The sequence below is a fragment of the Adiantum capillus-veneris genome, chromosome 7, assembly GCF_014529385.1.
Source record: "Adiantum capillus-veneris isolate H3 chromosome 7, ASM1452938v2, whole genome shotgun sequence".
In the NCBI taxonomy this organism is placed as follows: domain Eukaryota; kingdom Viridiplantae; phylum Streptophyta; class Polypodiopsida; order Polypodiales; family Pteridaceae; genus Adiantum; species Adiantum capillus-veneris.
In genome coordinates this window covers 25,420,094-25,438,162 of record NC_140937.1, presented here as the reverse complement: position 1 = coordinate 25,438,162, position 18,069 = coordinate 25,420,094, and the positions used below count along the sequence as shown (strand labels likewise).

At 44.7% G+C, this 18,069-nt stretch overlaps 1 protein-coding gene across 1 annotated transcript in view; it reads left to right on the top strand.

Moving 5' to 3' along the window:
* LOC147453579 (uncharacterized) overlaps window positions 1-18,069 on the top strand; it is an 88,641-nt gene that overhangs the window by 25,951 nt on the left and 44,621 nt on the right. Inside the window, exons 2-6 of the mRNA XM_086515739.1 lie at window positions 16,157-16,231; window positions 16,318-16,389; window positions 16,470-16,550; window positions 16,797-16,894; window positions 16,984-17,109. Coding sequence (XP_086371865.1) covers window positions 16,157-16,231; window positions 16,318-16,389; window positions 16,470-16,550; window positions 16,797-16,894; window positions 16,984-17,109 — 452 coding nt within the window. The remainder of the gene's footprint in view (window positions 1-16,156; window positions 16,232-16,317; window positions 16,390-16,469; window positions 16,551-16,796; window positions 16,895-16,983; window positions 17,110-18,069) is intronic.

Here is an 18,069-nt window from a genome sequence, read left to right as displayed (position 1 = left end):
CCTGGTGCTATCCTGATTTGATGATATCCACTCTTCAAGTCAATCCTGCTAAAGCACGAGGATCCCTGTAACCTGTCGAGTATATCATCGATCCTAGGAATCGGGAATCTGTTCTTGATGGTGATTTCGTTGAGAGTGCTATAATCGATGCACATTCTCCAAGATCCGTCTTTCTTCAAAACCAACAACACTGGAGAGCAATACGGTGAAGTACTAGGCTGGACAAGACCCTTTTCCAAGAGGTCTTTCACTGGGTTCATAATCTTTTCATTCTGTACTCGGCTCACACGATAAGGTGGCCGATTCGGTGGCGTGCTTCCAGATATCAGATCAATGGTATGATCTTCAGGCCCTCTCAAAAGCAATCGGCATGAGCGTGGAGAAAAAAAAATCTTGGCGTTCTTTTCTTCAGGTCAAAACATATTCAACCTTTATCCATCGTTCAGTTCTCCCAAAAGAATGAGTAAGAAAACTGAAGTTCATCAAGTACAATCTCTAAGCCCTTCATTTATCAAAGTCGCTTTCTCGGCCCGGTAGTCAACCACGGCGTAGTTCTTGTGGTACCAAGGGATCCCGAGTAGAACGTCACTCACGTGCCCCGAACACCCCTGTCATTGCAAACGAAGTTTGCCAATGCTCGGTGTAATGGCAACATCCCATCCGGGTGCCAGTCGAACTACCTCCGCCTGTGGCGTCAATCTGTCGGGCGTAGTTCCAAATCGAGCCGCCAATACCAAGTGAAAAGAAGTTGGCCTTGGCTCCTTCAAAAGAGCTTCTTGATCCTTCGCTTTGCCCCGAAAGCGGCAAAGTTTGTACTTTCATTCATTAGATTCGGTGCAGGTCCCGCGCCATGTGGTACCAGTTCTGCTTTTCTATCTGCCTTTTCTGCCACATTCCTCAGCTGCTCTCGAACTCTCAGACCTGTCGTTGTTTTTATCATGCTGTTCTTTCTGTGCCGTATCAGGGCACTTCGCGGAAATGTGTCCATGTTCCCCGCATCCAAAGCACTTCCCCTCTCTGATGAAGCGAGCTCTCTCCTCAGGAGTAAGCTTGGGTCGTGCATCCTTTTTTTTTTCTCTGGGTTGCTCTTTTTCATTCTACTTTCATTCCCAGAAGTCTGTTCGGCTCGTTGTGTCATGGCCTCATCTGTGGGGTAGGTCAGACTACCAGAGTGAATGGCAAAGCCCCGCTTCGCATGACTCATCAACTCCTAAATAGAAGCTGACTTCTATTCCAAGCAGTGATCTCGGATCTCTGTAGGTAGACCCAAGGTAAACTGCTCAATCTGTTCTCTGAACGAGATCTTCTTGAATGAAGAGGCGGGTAGAAAAGAGCTCCAGAATCTTTCACAATAAGAATTCACTGTATCGCTCTTGGTCATCCGGAGATGGTTCCAAGCAGCTCATATATCTCGCTCAAACTCTTGAGTCAACCAAGAAGAAATAAAAAGCCTCTTGAATTTCAGCCATGTAACTGGCACAGTCTTGCTTAATAGAAGCGTGGACCACCAAGTGCGAGCATTGCCCTTAAAATAAGAGGCAGCTCTCCGAATCTTGGAGTGCTCTGAATAGCGTCCTCCCGCGAAAGCGATGTCAAACTGCTGTATAAAAGACAAAGCCTTCGAAGCATCGGAGTATCCCGAAAAAGTATCAAACTTAAGTGCTTGGCCACCTTCCTTAAACTCTCGAACTTTCTTGCTTTTATCTTCGAGAAAGTCATACTGGTTGGCTTTGTAAAAATTCCTCTTGTTCGCATAAAAGTTTCCGTTGTCAGAGTCTGAACTGTCCGTAGACGAGTCCTCTGAAGAAGTGTCAGTCTCTGGGCGAGATTTAGCCTTCTTTGCCTTTCTCTTGCCCTTTCCAAAGCGTTGCTTCTTGCTTCGCTTTTTACCTTTTCTGTCTTCTTCGCTCGAATCTGAGCTGCTAGAAGAACTGTCAGAAGAAGAAGAACTGGGTAGGTATTTAAACTTGACGCGCTTCTTCAATTTCTTTGCCTTGTCGAATGTCGACTGACGACCGAAATATCCCGGAAAGTCAGTACCTTTGTTCTGCTTTTTGCCGTGCTTTTTGCCTTTCTTTTGCACGTCGAAAAGCTGAGCAATCCGTGCATCAACCACGTTCTCCAGTTCCTTCTCCGTATATTTCTTGGAGGCAGAAGGTTTCTTGAGAGCGGGTTTCGGGAGTGGTGTTGTGGTTCTTTGCAACACCATCTGTACCTCTTTCAAAGAGGTCTGGTTCATATATTTTGCCAGCTTCGGGTCCTTGGCAAAATTGAGCATCATCTTTGTTGCATCGCCAATCAATTGACGACGCTCCATCTCTCTTTGCTCCGCCTAAGTAGGCCGAGGCGGGCCATACTCTCTGTCTGAATCTTCGTTGTGATCCCAGCCCGCATCTCGAGATGCAGAGGGAGTCGACTGATCATTGCCTAAAGCCATAGGTGCCGCGGAAAAAAATTCGGGGATCGGATTTCCCGTAGAAGAGAAATCGGCCGTGCTCTGATACCACTGTAACAAACTTGGACACTCCAAGTCAAGAATCAACCGCGACAGCACCAAATAACCACTTCAAAACAATTCACAGATCACAATAGATTTGCACTGGCCCGGCGGAGTTCCGTGCCTAGAGATATTGGCCCCAAAGACTGGCGCCCCTTTCGGTATTTCTTTTTGTATTAATCAATCATCAAAGTACAAGAGAGCGGTTAGGGTTTCACTCTCAGACTTTGCGTCCAGATGCTCTGAGAAGTGAGGCCCTCACCACTAATTTAAAGGTTACAAGGGATGCCCAAAAGCAGAGCCCCAAAAGCTTTTAAAATCAAAAGCATCAGTTCTCTCTCTCTCTTAGAGAGTCTTTTCTTTTTTTTTTATAAAAAAAAGCAAAAGCAAAATTCGCGTCGCTCATCATTTTCCAAAAAAAAATTTATTTTTTATTTTTAATAATAATCCGCCTCCACGATTTCCGGAATTTAGGGTTTTTGGAAAAAATTAGGGTTTGCAGGAATTTTAGGGTTTCTGGCAGAAATTAGGGTTTTTGCTGTCCGCCACGTCATCACTTTGTGACAGTTTGACATCGCTTTCACGGGAGGACGCTATTCAGAGCACTCTAAGATTCGGAGAGCTGCCTCTTACTGTAAGGGGAATGCTCGTACTTGGTGGTCCACGCTTCTTTTAAACAAGACTGCGCCAGTTAAATGGCTGAAATTTAAGAAGCTTTTTATTTCTTCTTGGTTGACGCAAGAATATGAACGAGATGTACGAGCTGCTTGGAACCATCTTCGGATGACCAAGAAAGATACAATCAATGCTTACTGTGAAAGATTCTGGAGCTCTTTTCTACCCACCTCTTCATTCAAGAAGATCTCGTTCAGAGAACAGATTGAGCGGTTTACCTAGGGTCTACGTACAAAGATCCGAGATCACTGCTTGGAACAGAAGTCAGCTCTATTCAGGAGTTGATGAGTCATGCGAAGCGGGGCTTTGCCATTCACTCTGGCAGTTTGACCCACCCCACAGATGAGGCCATGACACAACGAGCCGAACAAACTTCTGGGAATGAAAGTAGAAAGAAAAAGAGCAAACCAGAGAAAAAGGATGCACGGCTTAGAGAAAGATACAGATTTATGAGAAAGATACAGATTTTGCAGATTTATTTTCACACGGATACGGGATGGGGAGACAGTAGCCGGATACTCCCTTCGGGAAGGCTACTTAATGAGAAAAACCATGTTTTGCGTTACACAGCCGTTGAGGGAAAAGGTTATGACTGAATGCCACTGTCCACCTTTTACGGGTCACCGCGGCATTGCTACCACCATGAAGGGGGTAGAGAGATACTTCTATTGGCCGAGACTCAAAAAGGATGTGGAAGAGTTTGTGCGCAGTTGCTTAGTATGCTAGAAGGTCAAGTTTGACAGGCATAAGGCACAGGGATTGTTATAGCCTTTACCCATACCCACCCGCCCCTTGGAAAGTATCGCAATGGATTTCATTTTTGATCTCCCGAGAACACAGAATGATCACGATGATTTTTCGATTACATGGCACGTCTGAGTCCGACAGAGACTCCAAATTTATGAGTTTGTTTTGGAAGGCAATTTGGGAGAACATTGGATGTCACGTGACACATCCAACCCTATGTGTCCGTGGACAACAAGCTACAGCATGATCAGGGTTCAGTCAGTCCAGTCAGTCTAGATTAGAAGTGATTTAGCACTTTTTGTGAGTCTATTCGTAGACCGTGCATGCCCAGTCACTTAGCATAGATGCATATCCTTTGGTCGAACACAACATGATCATCAGAATTCCCATCAAAATCCATTAGAATTAGTTAGGGGAATTTTCCAGTGATTTTTCCTATTTTTGACATTTTTCACTTATTAATTTAAGCAACTTTCCAACAAAAGTAGGTAGGGAAATTTTGCTAAGTTTGTGTATAAGCAAACCAAAGTTAGCATTCAATGGCAGAAGAGGCAGCAGGAGCTCCCCGCTTAACAGGCACCTTCTCAGCAAGCACCCCTCTGCACCACCAAGCCTCCCTAGCCCTGGCGTTTTCAGCCTTGCTACCATCGCATGCATTTCCCAAATTGCCTAGTGTTTTTGCTAACGCTCCCCAAATCTGCCAGCGTTTTCATTTTCAGCCTGAAGTGAAGCATTTGCAGCAGCGTTTTCAGCATTCCATACAGCAGCAGATTCAGCCCTAGATGCATGAAGAGATCGTCATTTTCAGCCCTCAAAAACGCAGCCAAAACAGCAGTTTTCAGCCACCCGAATCAGTCCCAGATTTTCAGCCATAGCGTTTTTATGGACAGCAGATAGAATACCGCAGATTTCAGCCCTAGAGTCGTCGTCATCCCCGTCGTCGTCACCGGCATAGTCCCAAGTTGCATCAGTCCATTGCATCGTCATTGTACCACTTTGTGCAATCAATAGTAGACCACTCTCGCCGACGAGAGTGGGGCCTTCGGAGGAGGTTTTACAACGTCTCTGGTGTCGTATCTCTCTTCTCTCTCTATCTCTCAATCTCATACACTTGCACACACAGTGTCCATTCACTTTGTTTGTGATCATAGCATTCTCTCACTAAGAACGGAAGGCTCTACCTTCCATAAGAACAAAAGGAACCTTGAGCACAGTTCGGAGCACTCATCTTGAGCAAAGCGCAAACAATCATTCCGCTGTACCTAACATTTGTATCAGAGCTTTGGCAGTGTTCTGTATCACTCAAGGAAAGAACCACAAGAATCACAAGAATTTTTTTTGCTTGTTGCTGTCTCACGAACCCAAGTTCGCTTGGGCGTGTCGATTCCTAATCATTTTTTTTGAAGAGTGACAGGAATCCCAAGAAAGAAGGGCTTGTCCAGCCTCTCCTTGTGTCTCTTTTCACTCATTGAGAGCGGACCATGCACTTAGCGGCCAGCCAATCGACGTGAGGTGGGAAAAAGCAACCTTGGTGTGAGCGCAAGGCCGCCAAGGGGTGCGCCCGCGGAAAAGAGTAGAACTCGGGTGAAGAGAAGATCCTTCTCAAACGTGATTTGCAAGCAAAAGAAAACCTCACGAACCTCAAGAACCTCAAGAACCTCAAGACCCTCAAGGACCCAAGTTCCTCGTGAACTTAAGAACCAAAGATCATAGTCATGGTCGTCACCCAAAGCGGAATGGATACTTCGCATACAGGTGATGAGCATGAGAGAGGCGACGAAGGATTCTCCCCACCAGGAGATTTTTCCAACCCTCCCCCTTCGCCATCTACGCCACGAGTTGGACCCACATATATGGAGGCGATGGTCAAGTCGATGTTGGACATGATGGCACAACAACAAGAAACGAATCAAGTTGCGTTGGCACAACTCGCAAGCAAAGCAGAACAACAAGAAGCTAAGGATCGTGAGCGCGACGAAAGAAACGCAAGAATTGCCGCAGAACAAGCAGCTAAGGACCGTGAGCACGACGAAAGAAACGCAAGATGTGCTGCACAACAAGAAGAAAATCGCCTTGCTTTAGAACGTGAACGCGACGCACGGAAAGAAAGAAAAGAGCTAAGAAAGGAGGAAGCGGCAGTACGAAGCGCGGCCTTGGAGATTGAGCGAGAGGCTCAAAGAGAACTACGAACTCAAGAATTGGTTCGACAGGTACTTGCCTCGAAATCTGAACCACCCAAGGATCGTAGGAGTTCCTCAAGTGGTGCAAGTCACGATGCGGATTCCAACCATCCAGTCACAGAGAAGTTGACTTTCAGTAAGTATGATGGTAAGGTGGATGCTACGGTTATTCATTCTTGGTTGCATGAATTCAATGCTTATTTTGCGACAACTAAGAAGACAGGAAATAGCAAGGTTTTGACGGCAGCTATGTACCTTGCCAGTGATGCCATCAATTGGTACCACGCATGGCAAGAGGCATAGCTAGCTGCGCACCTAGAGGAAGCCGACGAATTCACGCCCCTTTTCTTCAACTAGGCTGAATTGCAAGACAAGCTCAAGGCGCGGTTTATGCCACCTCAGTACCTCGCACGATTGAAGGACGATTGGCACGCTTTCAAGCAAAATGGTATGCCGGTTATGTCTTTTTCTAATCGTATTTTGCAGCTAGGTACTCAATTACGCAAGTCGGATGATGAACGTAAAGAGGCATTCCTTTTTGGATTAGACGACTATATCAAGTTTGATGTAGAAGTCTTCGATCCAATCGATCTCAACAAGGCGGTAGCGATTGCTCTCGCATAGGAGATGAAGCACAACAAGGGAAAGCCTAAGGAGAACAAGACTTCCACAAGTACCTCGCAGACTTCTCAGAACCCTTAGAACGGTAAGAATGGTAAGAATGGTAACTCTTCTAACCAATCTTCCAACAGTCTCTCAGAAAAGAATTCTTCCAATGAATCTAAGGGTAAGGCTAACACAATTGCTAAACCTAAGCTTACTCCATATGAAAAAGTAGCACAAGGAATTGTAGGAGGATACATCACATCGGAAGAACAAAGCACTTATTCTAAGGAAGGTCGTTGTTTCCATTGTCACATTAAGGGTCACATAAAAAGAACATGTCCTAAGCTTGAATCGAATGAATCTAAAGAATCCACAGAACCCACTTCCTCTGTCAATGCAATTAGTGATAACACGAGTGTGTCCCAAGTTTCTCATGACCCTCCCATTGATGATTCTCTCATTAAATGTTATGGTCGTACGTCGGGGCAGCGTTTTGTCATATTGTTTGACCCAGGTAGTATGTATGATGTGATCAGTCCCTCTCTTGTTGAGAGAGCCTGCCTCGAAGTTACTCAGAGATCTCCTATCGAGGTCTCTGGTTTTATTACCGGTATGGACGCTCTCATCATGGAGGAGTGCCTTGATGTGTTGTTTGCAATTCAACAAGCTGCCTTGTCACGTGACACATCCAACCCCATGTGTCTGTGGACAAGCTACAGCATAGCAGGGTTCAGTCAGTCCAGTCAGTCTATGTTAGAAGTGATTTGGCACTATTGTGAGTCTATTTGTAGACCGTGCATGCCCAGTCGCTTAGTGTAGATGCATATCCTCTGGTTGCACACAGCATGATCATCAGAATTCCCATGAGAATCCATCAGAATTAGTTAGGGGAATTTTCCAATGATTTTAGCCTATTTTCCCTATTTTTGGTATTTTCACTTATTATTTTTAAGTGACTTTCCAACAAAAGTAGGTAGGGCAATTTTGCTAAGTTTGTATATAAGCAAACCAAAGCTAGCACTCTTTGGCAGATGAGCAAGGAGCACAACAGGCCCTCAGGCAGCAGGTACCCCTTCTCTCTCAGCAAGACCTCTCCAAGTTCCTTGGCGAGCCCAGAACCTCCCATAGCCTAGCGTTTTTGGCATCGCTGTCATCTCCTCCCTAGCCTTGGTGTTTTCAGCCCTGCCAACATCGCCAACAGTCCCAGCCAGCCAGCGTTTTTGCTAACGCTACACAAGGACATCAGCGTTTTCATTTTCAGCCTCAAGTGCAGTAAATGCAGTAGCGTTTTCAGCCTTAAGAACAGCAGCAGATTCAACCCTAAGCACCTGCAGATACCCCATTTTCAGCCTCCCAAAAACGCAGCAAACCAGCGTTTTTTAGCAGTCCGAATTAGCCCCGAAATTCAGCAGATAGAAGACCACAGATTTCAGCCCTAAAGTTGTCATCGTCATCACCGTCGTCGTCACCGGCATAGTCCCAAGTTGCATCAGTCCACTGCATCGTCATTGTACCACTTTGTGCAATCAATAAGTAGACCACTCTCGCCGACGAGAGTGGGGCCTTCGGAGGAGGGTTTTACGTCTTTGGTGTCATATCTCTCTTCTCTCTCTATCTCTCAGTCTCATACACTTGCACGCACAGTGTCCATTCACTTTGTTTGTGATCATAGCACTTTCCATTAAGAACGGAAGGCTCTCCCTTCCATAAGAACTAAAAGAAACCTTGAGCACAGTTCGGAGCACTCATCTTGAGCAAAGCGCAAACAATCATTCCGTTGCACCTTACATTGGTATCAGAGCTTTGGCAGTGTTCTGTATCACTCAAGGAAAGAACCACAAGAATCACAAGATTTTTTTTTGCTTGTTGAGGTCGCACAAACCCAGGTTCTCTTGGGCGTGTCGATTTGTAATCGTGTTTTGTTGAAGAGTGACAGAAATCCCAAGAAAGAAGGGCTTGTCCAGCCTCCCCTTGTGTCTCTTTTCACTCATTGAGAGTGGACCGTGCACTTAGCGGCCGGCCAATCGACGTGAGGTGGAAAAAAGCAACCTTGGTGTGAGCGCAAGGCCGCCAAGGAGTGCACCCGCAGAAAAGAGTAGAACTCGGGTGAAGAGAAGATCCTTCTCAAACACGGTTTGCAAGCAAAAGAAAACCTCAAGACCCTCAAGCACCTCAAGAACCAAGACCCCCAAGAACCCAAGTTTCTCGTGGACTTAAGAACCCAAGACCCCCATGAACCCAAGTTCCTCGTGAACTTAAGAACCCAAGAACCCACAAGAACCTACGATTGCAGAATGGTCATCACTCGAAGCGAAATGGATACTTTGCTTGGAGGAGAGGCGGCGAAGAATTTTCCCCACCAGGAGGTTTTTCAGACCCTCCCCCTTTTTCATCTACGACAAAGATTGCACTAACTCCTATAGAGGAGTTGGACCAAGAAAGAGAAGCAGAAAGAAAAGCCTACGAAGCAGCCATAGAGCACCGGTACCAAGAAAGAATGGCAGCCATAGCGCGTGAGAGCGAGTAAGCACGTTTGGAAGCCAAAGCAAGACAAGCAGAATTTGATCGTGAGAACAAAGCAATACAAGAACAGAGCGACCGACAAAACAAAGAGTTCTGGCAACTCTATTCTCAAGTTCAGGCACAGATGCAAGAGATTTGGGGAAAGGAGACTCTCTCAGTCTCTTCTTCTCCAAAGCATGACCCACAGGATTTGCATGATTATGAGAAGCATGATGAATTGAATGACAATGATTTGCATGATGATTTGAATGACAAGCATGATGATTTGGATGACAAAGATAAGCATGATGATTTGAATGATAATGATTTGCATGATGGTTTGGATGATAAAGACAAGCATGATGATTTGCATGATCAAGATGTGATTTCTCACAAGCATGATGAGTTGCATGAAGATGATGTGATTGTTCACAAGGATGATGTGTTAGTGGATGCTTTTTTTGGCGAAGCTAACCTCGTTGTAGATTCGATCAATCACGAAGAGCCGATCTTGGCTTCGAGGTCCAAAGAACCCCCACAGGACGATTCAATCATTCAGGAAGAACCGATCTTGGCTTCGAGCCTAGGTCCAAAGAACCCTCACAGGAAGTATTATGTGTTCGCATGATTGATATGCACGCATTGTTCGAGTGTTTCATTCGTGATCGTTTCCTGTATTTTAGTCAGCATCTTTATGTGATCCCTTTTCCTAGGCATGACATAGTGTATGTTGAACACGTTTCTCTCATGGATGAGCACGAATGTATGCGGATTTTTCGTGAAAAGCTGAAAAGTATGTATGTCAGGAAGTCACATTCCATGTCTCTTCCTTGGCATGACACAGTTTCCGAACGAGCACATGAAAGTATGAGCACCAAGCATGGCATTTCCATTGTGATTTGCCACAGTTGATTGATTTAGATCAAACAGAAAAGATTCGATCTCATTGTTTTCATGTGTTTGATGAACGGTTTGTCACTCCGTCTCTATGTTCATCTACATTACATACACAGTCTTTAGCGAAGATGAGTTTTTTTCCACTCACTTTACATGGAATAGGTATGTTCATGGTTTTGTGTTGGAAATGGTTTCAGGAATTTTCAGCCATGGAGATTCTTGAAGATGGAAGAAGCACGACTCTAGACGAAGTTGAAGCATCAAAGGAGCCACAGAAGACCTTGTGTTGCTTTTGGCGCGGCCCAAAGAAGCAAGCGTTGCAGACCTTTATGAAGTTCAAGTACCGCACGACTCATACATCGGAGTGGGCCGGCGAAGAGTCCCTTCCAGGATTCCGGATGCTATCGGCGATCTCCCTCGACGCCATACAGCTCGGTACCAGTACCTCACTTTGAAAAGGAGGGGATGTCACGTGACACATCCAACCCTATGTGTCCGTGAACAAGCTACAGCATAACAGGGTTCAGTCAGTCCAGTCAGTCTAGATTAGAAGTGATCTGGCACTTTTGTGAGTCTATTCGTAGACCGTGCATGCCCAGTCACTTAGTGTAGATGCATATCCTCTGGTTGCGCACATCATGATCATCAAAATTCCCATCAGAATCCATTAGAATCAGTCAGGGGAATTTTCCAGTGATTTTAGCCTATTTTCCCTATCTTTGACATTTTTCACTTATTAATTTAAGTGACTTATCAACAAAAGTAGGTAGGACAATTTTGCTAAGTTTGTATATAAGCAAACCCAGTTAGCACTCATTGGCAGAAGAGGCAGCAGGAGCTCCCCGCTCAACAGGCACCTTCTCAGCAAAAACCCCTCAGCACCATCAAGCCTTGGCGTTTTCCAGCCCTAAGCCTAGCGTTTTTGGTATCGCCACAGTCTCCCTAGCCCTAGTGTTTTCAGCCTTGCTACCATCGCCAACATTTCCCAGATTGCCTAGCGTTTTTGCTAACGCTCCCCAAATCTGCCAGCGTTTTCATTTTCAGCCTGAAGTGAAGCATTTGCAGCAGCGTTTTCAGCTTTCCATACAGCAGCAGATTCAGCCCTAGATGCATGAAGAGATCGTCATTTTCAGCCCTCAAAAACGCAGCCAAAACAGCAGTTTTCAGCCACCCGAATCAGTCCCAGATTTTCAGCCATAGCGTTTTAATGGACAGCAGATAGAAGTCCGCAGATTTCAGCCATAGAGTCGTCGTCGTCATCCCCATCGTCGTCACCGGCATAGTCCCAAGTTGCATTAGTCCATTGCATCGTCATTGTACCACTTTGTGCAATGAATAGTAGACCACTCTTGCCGACAAGAGTGGGGCCTTCGGAGGAGTGTTTTACAACGTCTCTTGTGTCGTATCTCTCTTCTCTCTCTATCTCTCAGTCTCATACACTTGCACGCACAGTGTCCATTCACTTTGTTTGTGATCATAGCATTCTCTTACTAAGAACGGAAGGCTCTACCTTCCATAAGAACAAAAGGAACCTTGAGCACAGTTCGGAGCACTAATCTTGAGCAAAGCGCAAACATTCATTCCACTGCACCTAACATTGGCACGCGGTTGCAGTTCTCGTCATCGTTCCACTTGCAGACTGACGGGCAATCTGAGATTGCCAATTCAGTGGTTTTAGATTTATTGAAGTCTTGTATCTCGGATCAGAAGACTCAATGGGAAAAGAACTTACCTTTGGTGGAGTTTCCTTACAATAACACGATACACTCTTTGACGGGGAAGACACCATTTGAGATTATTGAAAGTGCTGTGAATGTTCCATCCTTTCTGAGCACGAAAGATTAGATATTTGAAGCGGATGAATATTCGCGAGATTTGGATACGGCTTTTGTCAAGGTTCGGGAGACTTTGCAGAAGTCTCAAGAACGACAGACTAAAGGTAAAGTCCGAAGGCGGTTCTTGATTATGTTCAAGAACTATCCTGCACTTGATGCGAAGTGGATGGAGGAGGAGGATCTAGCAGATACTCCTCGGATCGTGAAACTTTACCTCGATGTTTTGGTTTAGCATAGTCTACTCCAAACGGAACCCAGAAATTCAGCTTGGCCGAAGATCTGGTGCAGTGGGATGCACAAGAGGGGAGTTACTCCGCTCCTTTGTCAACAGATGCCTTGATTTTGATACTAAAGTCACTGATGTCTCTTTGAGCTTTAGGGATACTGAGAGCTGACAGTATTCTGTTGGATGACTTTATGAAATGGAATTCCTGATAATGATACTGATTTGTTCTTGACTTGTTTTTAAGTGCAGGAAGTGATAGACGAAATGACTACAGCATTTTGGTCTGATTGATCTCGAATAGACATGGTTGCAATAGGGGTTAGTCAATCGAACATCGATGAGGTCCCGATTGGACCTAGATGTGATTGCTAGCTACATTGTCAATACATCGTTGTCTAAGATCCGAATGAATGTTGAATGTCATGTTGACTGTCAATTTGGTACATGTGGTAGATGTGTGTCCCTAGTACATAGGTACTAACAGTCAGTGTCTGCTAAGACGGTTTATGGCTTTTGTCGGTTTTGCAGACGTAATCGCGGTCGATTACAATGCTTTCAAGAGGGGGGTATGTCACAAAGTGATAACGTGGCTACCGACAGCAGAAACCGTAATTTCTGCCAAAAACCCTAAAATTCTTGCAAACCCTAATTTTTGCCAAAAACCCTAATTTCCGGAAATCGCGGAGGTGGAAATTTTTTTTTTGGTTTTTTTGAGCGACGCAAATCTCAGCTTTTGGTTACGCTTTGGAAGATAGAGAGAGAAAAAGGCATAATTGCTTTTTGTTGCTCTCATTGAGAGAGAGAGAGAATTTGCTTTTGCTTTCAAGATTTTGGAGCTCTGCTTTTGGGCATCCCTTGTAATCTTTATATACACGGTTTAGGGCTCACTCTGCAAAGCATCTAGACGCAGAGTCTGAGAGTGAAACCCTAACCGCTCTTGTACTTTGACATTGATTAATACATAAAGAAATACAGAAAGGGGCGCCAGTCTTTGGGGCGAATATCTCTAGGCACGGAACTCCGCCGGGCCAGCGTAAATCTATTGTGATCTGTGAATTGTTTTGAAGTGGTTATTTGGTGTTGTCACGATTGATTCTTGACTTGGAGTGTCCAAGTCTGTTACACGCAGAGTTTGAGTGCGAGCGCCTACCCGCAGTCTTGTACTTTGAACTCAGATTAATATAAAAAGAAATACCGATAGGGGCGCCAGTCTTTGGGGCCAGCATCTTTAGGCACGGAACTCCACCGGGCCAAGTGTTGAAAATTGTGAACTGTGAATTGTTTTGAAGTGGTTATTTGGTGCTGTCGCGATAGATTCTTGACTTGGAGTGTCCAAGTCTGTTACATGGCGCATTCGCTCGATGCCATACAATTCGGTACTAGTACGTCACTTAGAAGAGGAGGGGATGTCACGTGCGCATCTAACCCTATGTGAATGTGGACAAGCTACTTCAAGTCTAGGGTTCATGTCAGCTTAGGAAGTGTTCTAGCACCTTTGTGAGCCTGTGCGCAGGCCGTGCATGTCTAGGCACTTAGAGTAGTTGCATATCCTCTGGTTGCACACAGCACGATCATCAACATTACAATCGGTACCCATCATGAGCATTTTACAATGCACAGAACCCATTTTTCCTTTTTTATCCCTTTTTCCACTTATTTTAATAAGTGACTTTGTTGGGAAACTGGGTAGGGCAAATTTGCTAAGCTGTATAAAAGAAACCTAGTCTAGCACTTTCTAGCAGAAGAGGCAGCAGAAGTCCTATAACTTGCAGTGCACCTTCTCAGCAAGACCAGCATAATTCCCTCAGCATAATTCCCTGGCGTTTTCAGCCAACAGCTCCTCTGGCGTTTTCATCAGCAGAATCAGCCTAGCGTTTTGCTTAGCAAATTCAGCTCTGGCGTTTTCCATCAGTAGTACCAGATCAGCCCTAGCGTTTTTGCAACCTGCAGATTGCTCTAGCGTTTTGCAGTTTCTTGGCGTCAAATCAGCCATTGCATCAGCGTTTCTAGATTTCAGGACTTAGACTTCATAAGATTAGCCCCAAACCTTGCAGATCTCACCTACCCGCAACAGATCCTCGCCGCATGGTCAGATCAGCCAACGTTTTCAGTTTCAGCCCGCTATTCGCAGATTTCAGCATCTGCGTTTTCAGCGCATCGTCGTCGCGTCGTCGCCATCGCCGTCGTCGCCGATATAGTGTCAGAATTCAGCAGTTAGCAGATTTTCAGATTTCAGCCCCTAGTGTTTTCAGTTTTCAACCCGTCTCGTCGTCGTCATCATTGTCGTCAACATCGTCGACAAGTCCATTGCATCTAGACCATTGTACTAGATTTGTGCAATCAATAGCATAGACCTCTCGCCATAGAGAGGGGGGGCCCTTGGAGGAGGGTTTGACAACAGTCTGGTGTCGTATTCTTCTCTCTCTCTCTCTCTCTCTCTCAGCACCTTCATTCACGTGTTCATCCACTTTGTTTGTGTCCATTTGCACTCTCTCACTAAAGGAACGGAAGGCTCTCCCTTCAGTAAGTAAAAGGGACCCTTGAGCACAGTTCGGTGCACTCATCTTGAGCAAAGTTCAACATCCACTTCCGCTGCACCGTACACTACTGTAGATTGACTCCCCTCGGTGCAGTAATGACAGGAACTGAAGTCACTCGATGAAAAAAGTCTCTAAGTTGAGACTGTCTACCTCCACCGGTTAACGTAGTAGCAAATCTCTCTCTCTCTGAATCTCAAGGAGATAATGCCTCAACTGTCTTTGATCTCAAGAGTCCATGAGCTCTTTGAGTGTGGGCTGTCCTGTAAATAAAGTAGTGTAGCCACTCCGTATGTCACGTGTAAGGTGCAGCGGATGTGAATGTTGAACTTTGCTCAAGATGAGTGCTCCGAACTGTGCTCAAGGTTCCTTTTACTTACGGAAGGAGTGAGAGAGTGCAATGCACACAAATAAAGTGGATGAACATTGTGAATGAAGCTTCTGCTTGCAAGTTGAAGAATGCCATAGCCCTGTTGATCATTTCTAGGGATGGCTATAGGCTATCACTCTCTCGAATATTTGGTTCAAAGTCTTCTTGCACTGGTGATGTCTCTTCTACTGGGATGTGCCGTTGTATATGGCCTTCGAGATCTGGAATTGGCTATTGGAGATTTTTTGGTGGAGTTTTCGGTGGCCTCTCGACGATAGGGTGTCTTGTCTTTGCTTCAGCTCTCTGCTACTTTCTTCCCTCACTCCCTTGCTGCTAGCTTTTGTTGTATCACCCATCGTTTGCAACTTTCACTGGTAGTTTTTCTGCTATGGTTTGTAATCATTGAATACCATAGGGGTTTCACTACCAGATCCATTATCCTTGTATGCGTACGGGTTGATGTAATGCCTTCGGGCTTGTAATTTTGATTATGTAATACAAAAGGGTACCAGGTTCTTTTGCATCATTGAATACCATAGGGGTTTCACTACCAGATCCATTATCCTTGTATGCGTACGGGCTGATGTAATGCCTTCGGGCCTGTAATTTTGATTATGTAATACAAAAGGGTACCAGGTTCTTTTGCACAGAGAGAGAGAGAGAGAGAGAGAGAGAGAGAGAGAGAGAGAGAGAGAGAGAGAGAGAGAGAGAGAGAGAGAGAGAGTCTTTCCTTCAGACATGGGCGAGGTCTTGTATATATTGGGACCACGTCACGTGGCATTATGCACCTCCTTAGTGGTTCATTCTGCACACTTCCTGTACGTTGCCTTGATGTATAAATATCACTCATACTCTACTCTCCGGTTTGTACTTCCTCTGGGTGATAGGCCGTTGAGCATCCCTAGAGGCCCTAGCATAGCTTGTTGATTTAGATTATAGAACGAGCGTGTGCTCTCACGTTACAAGTCACCATACATTCCCACCATACATTCCCGTATACTGTTAACTTTGTTTCCTTGATTTTTTAGCTCTAAATTTTTTCCTTATTATTTTTGCAATGTCCTGTTCCGTAACTGAACAACAGCTTATGCGGTTGGGCGAGGCTGTGCAAATCAAGATCATGCAATGGAATGAAGGGGGGCTCTTGGGCTCTTTTGAGGTTTGTGAGAATTTCAAAATGGCATGGACCTCTTGTCTCTTATGCTTTGTATGTGTACTGCAAACAAGGTTCACTCTCTTTTGCAGAGTATACGTGCTTTTATTCCGAAGTCCGAGCTTGTACAGAAGCCAGAGAGCATTGCTTTGCTGAAAAATTATGTAAGAAGACCAACTCAATAATATAGCGATCCTAGTTGCCTTTGTAAGTTGAGCTTTGATCTTCTCATTTTATTTTACAGGTTGGGAGAACACTTTCTGTGGCAATTGTTCAAACTAATAGACAAACTTTCAACATAATTGCAAGTGAAGTTCAGGCATGGGTATGTGGAAAAGGACCCATTTTTTCCATCACACTCTACAAGTTTGTGTTTGAGCTTTAAAGACGGCAACGAGGTTCCAAATACTAAGACATAAAAAACTTATAAGCAGCACTTTCAAAATCTTTCAGTGCATTACAAGAATATAATGGAAGGAGTTTCGTAAGTTTTTCAAATGCTGGGAAAGGCATAATTCAGGGATTCTTACTTTATTAATCTGTTTTTTTTTTCTTTTGGTGGTTTCATCAGATGAGCAAGAACCTCCAGTTGGGAACAGTGCATGATGTGACTGTCACAAGAGTTCATACTTATGGCATGCAGGTGGAGATTGACAACACAAAAATCAGGTATAGAGTGTCCTGCAATTTGATAGACTTTACACAGGTAGCTTTCAGCAACCATGTTGTGACGAAAGCTATTAGTTTTCCTGATGCAGAGGCTTTGTGCATAAAATGAACTTCTCAAAAGAGTTTGTGAATTCTGCAACTAATTATTTTGCCGAAGGGGACAAAGCAAGAGTTATGCTGATAAAAGGCAGTGATCCTACAAAAATTTCTTTTAGGTAAGCTTTTGACAAGTGGTGGGTCTCTTTCTAATTGAATATGATTCTTATTTATTTGTCAACGTTTTAAATTTTTGGTCTCCTTAAATCGACTTTAAGTTTTTTGTCTACTTAAATCAACTCTCACTAGAATTGGCAATTCTAAAGAGAGAGTAAAAATAGTCAAAGGATCAAGAAGTAGAAAGATGGCAGAAAGTTGCATTCATGACCAACTAGTATTAGAAGGATGACGCTGCCTTCAAAAGTGCTTAAGGAATTCATTTATTCTGATGTGATTTAATGTTACCAAACGGCATAAAAATGGGTCTCGAAATTCTCTGGGAGTGTGCTGAAGGGTCAATCCAACAAGGGGAAATTGGGCAGAGGGGTGCCATGGTCTATTAATTCCAATAGAATGATGCAACCTCAAAAGTGCCTAGGGTCCTCATTCTCGATTTTGACGTGTTTTTATGGGACCAATGCAGCATTAAGATAGATTTTATGTGTTTTTACAGGACCAATTTTGTATTCCGACATGGTTTTACATGACCAAACGGCATAAAAATGGGTCTCGAGAGCCTTCGGGAGTGTGCTGGAGGGTCAGCCCGACAAGGGGGAAGTGGGCAGAGAGGTGCCATGGTCTATTAATGCCATAAAATGATGCTACCTCAAAAGTGCCTAGGGATCTCATTCTGGATTTCGACGTACTTTTACGAGACCAATGCAGCATTAAGATAGATTCGGGATGTCTCCGGGTGTGTCTAGGCTCTAAAAGGTTAACTAGAAGGGGGGAATGGGGCATCAAGGCCAAACTTGGTGATCAAGGCAACAATGGGTGGCTAGGAGGTGGGAGAGGGGTATAGGAGGGGGCGTGTGGCTGATTGTGGGGCAAGCAACGTCCATCCTCTCTCTTCCACACCTTTACACTTTCAAAGTGAGGCATTTTCCACCAAGAATAGCAGACTCAAAGGTGAGGGATCG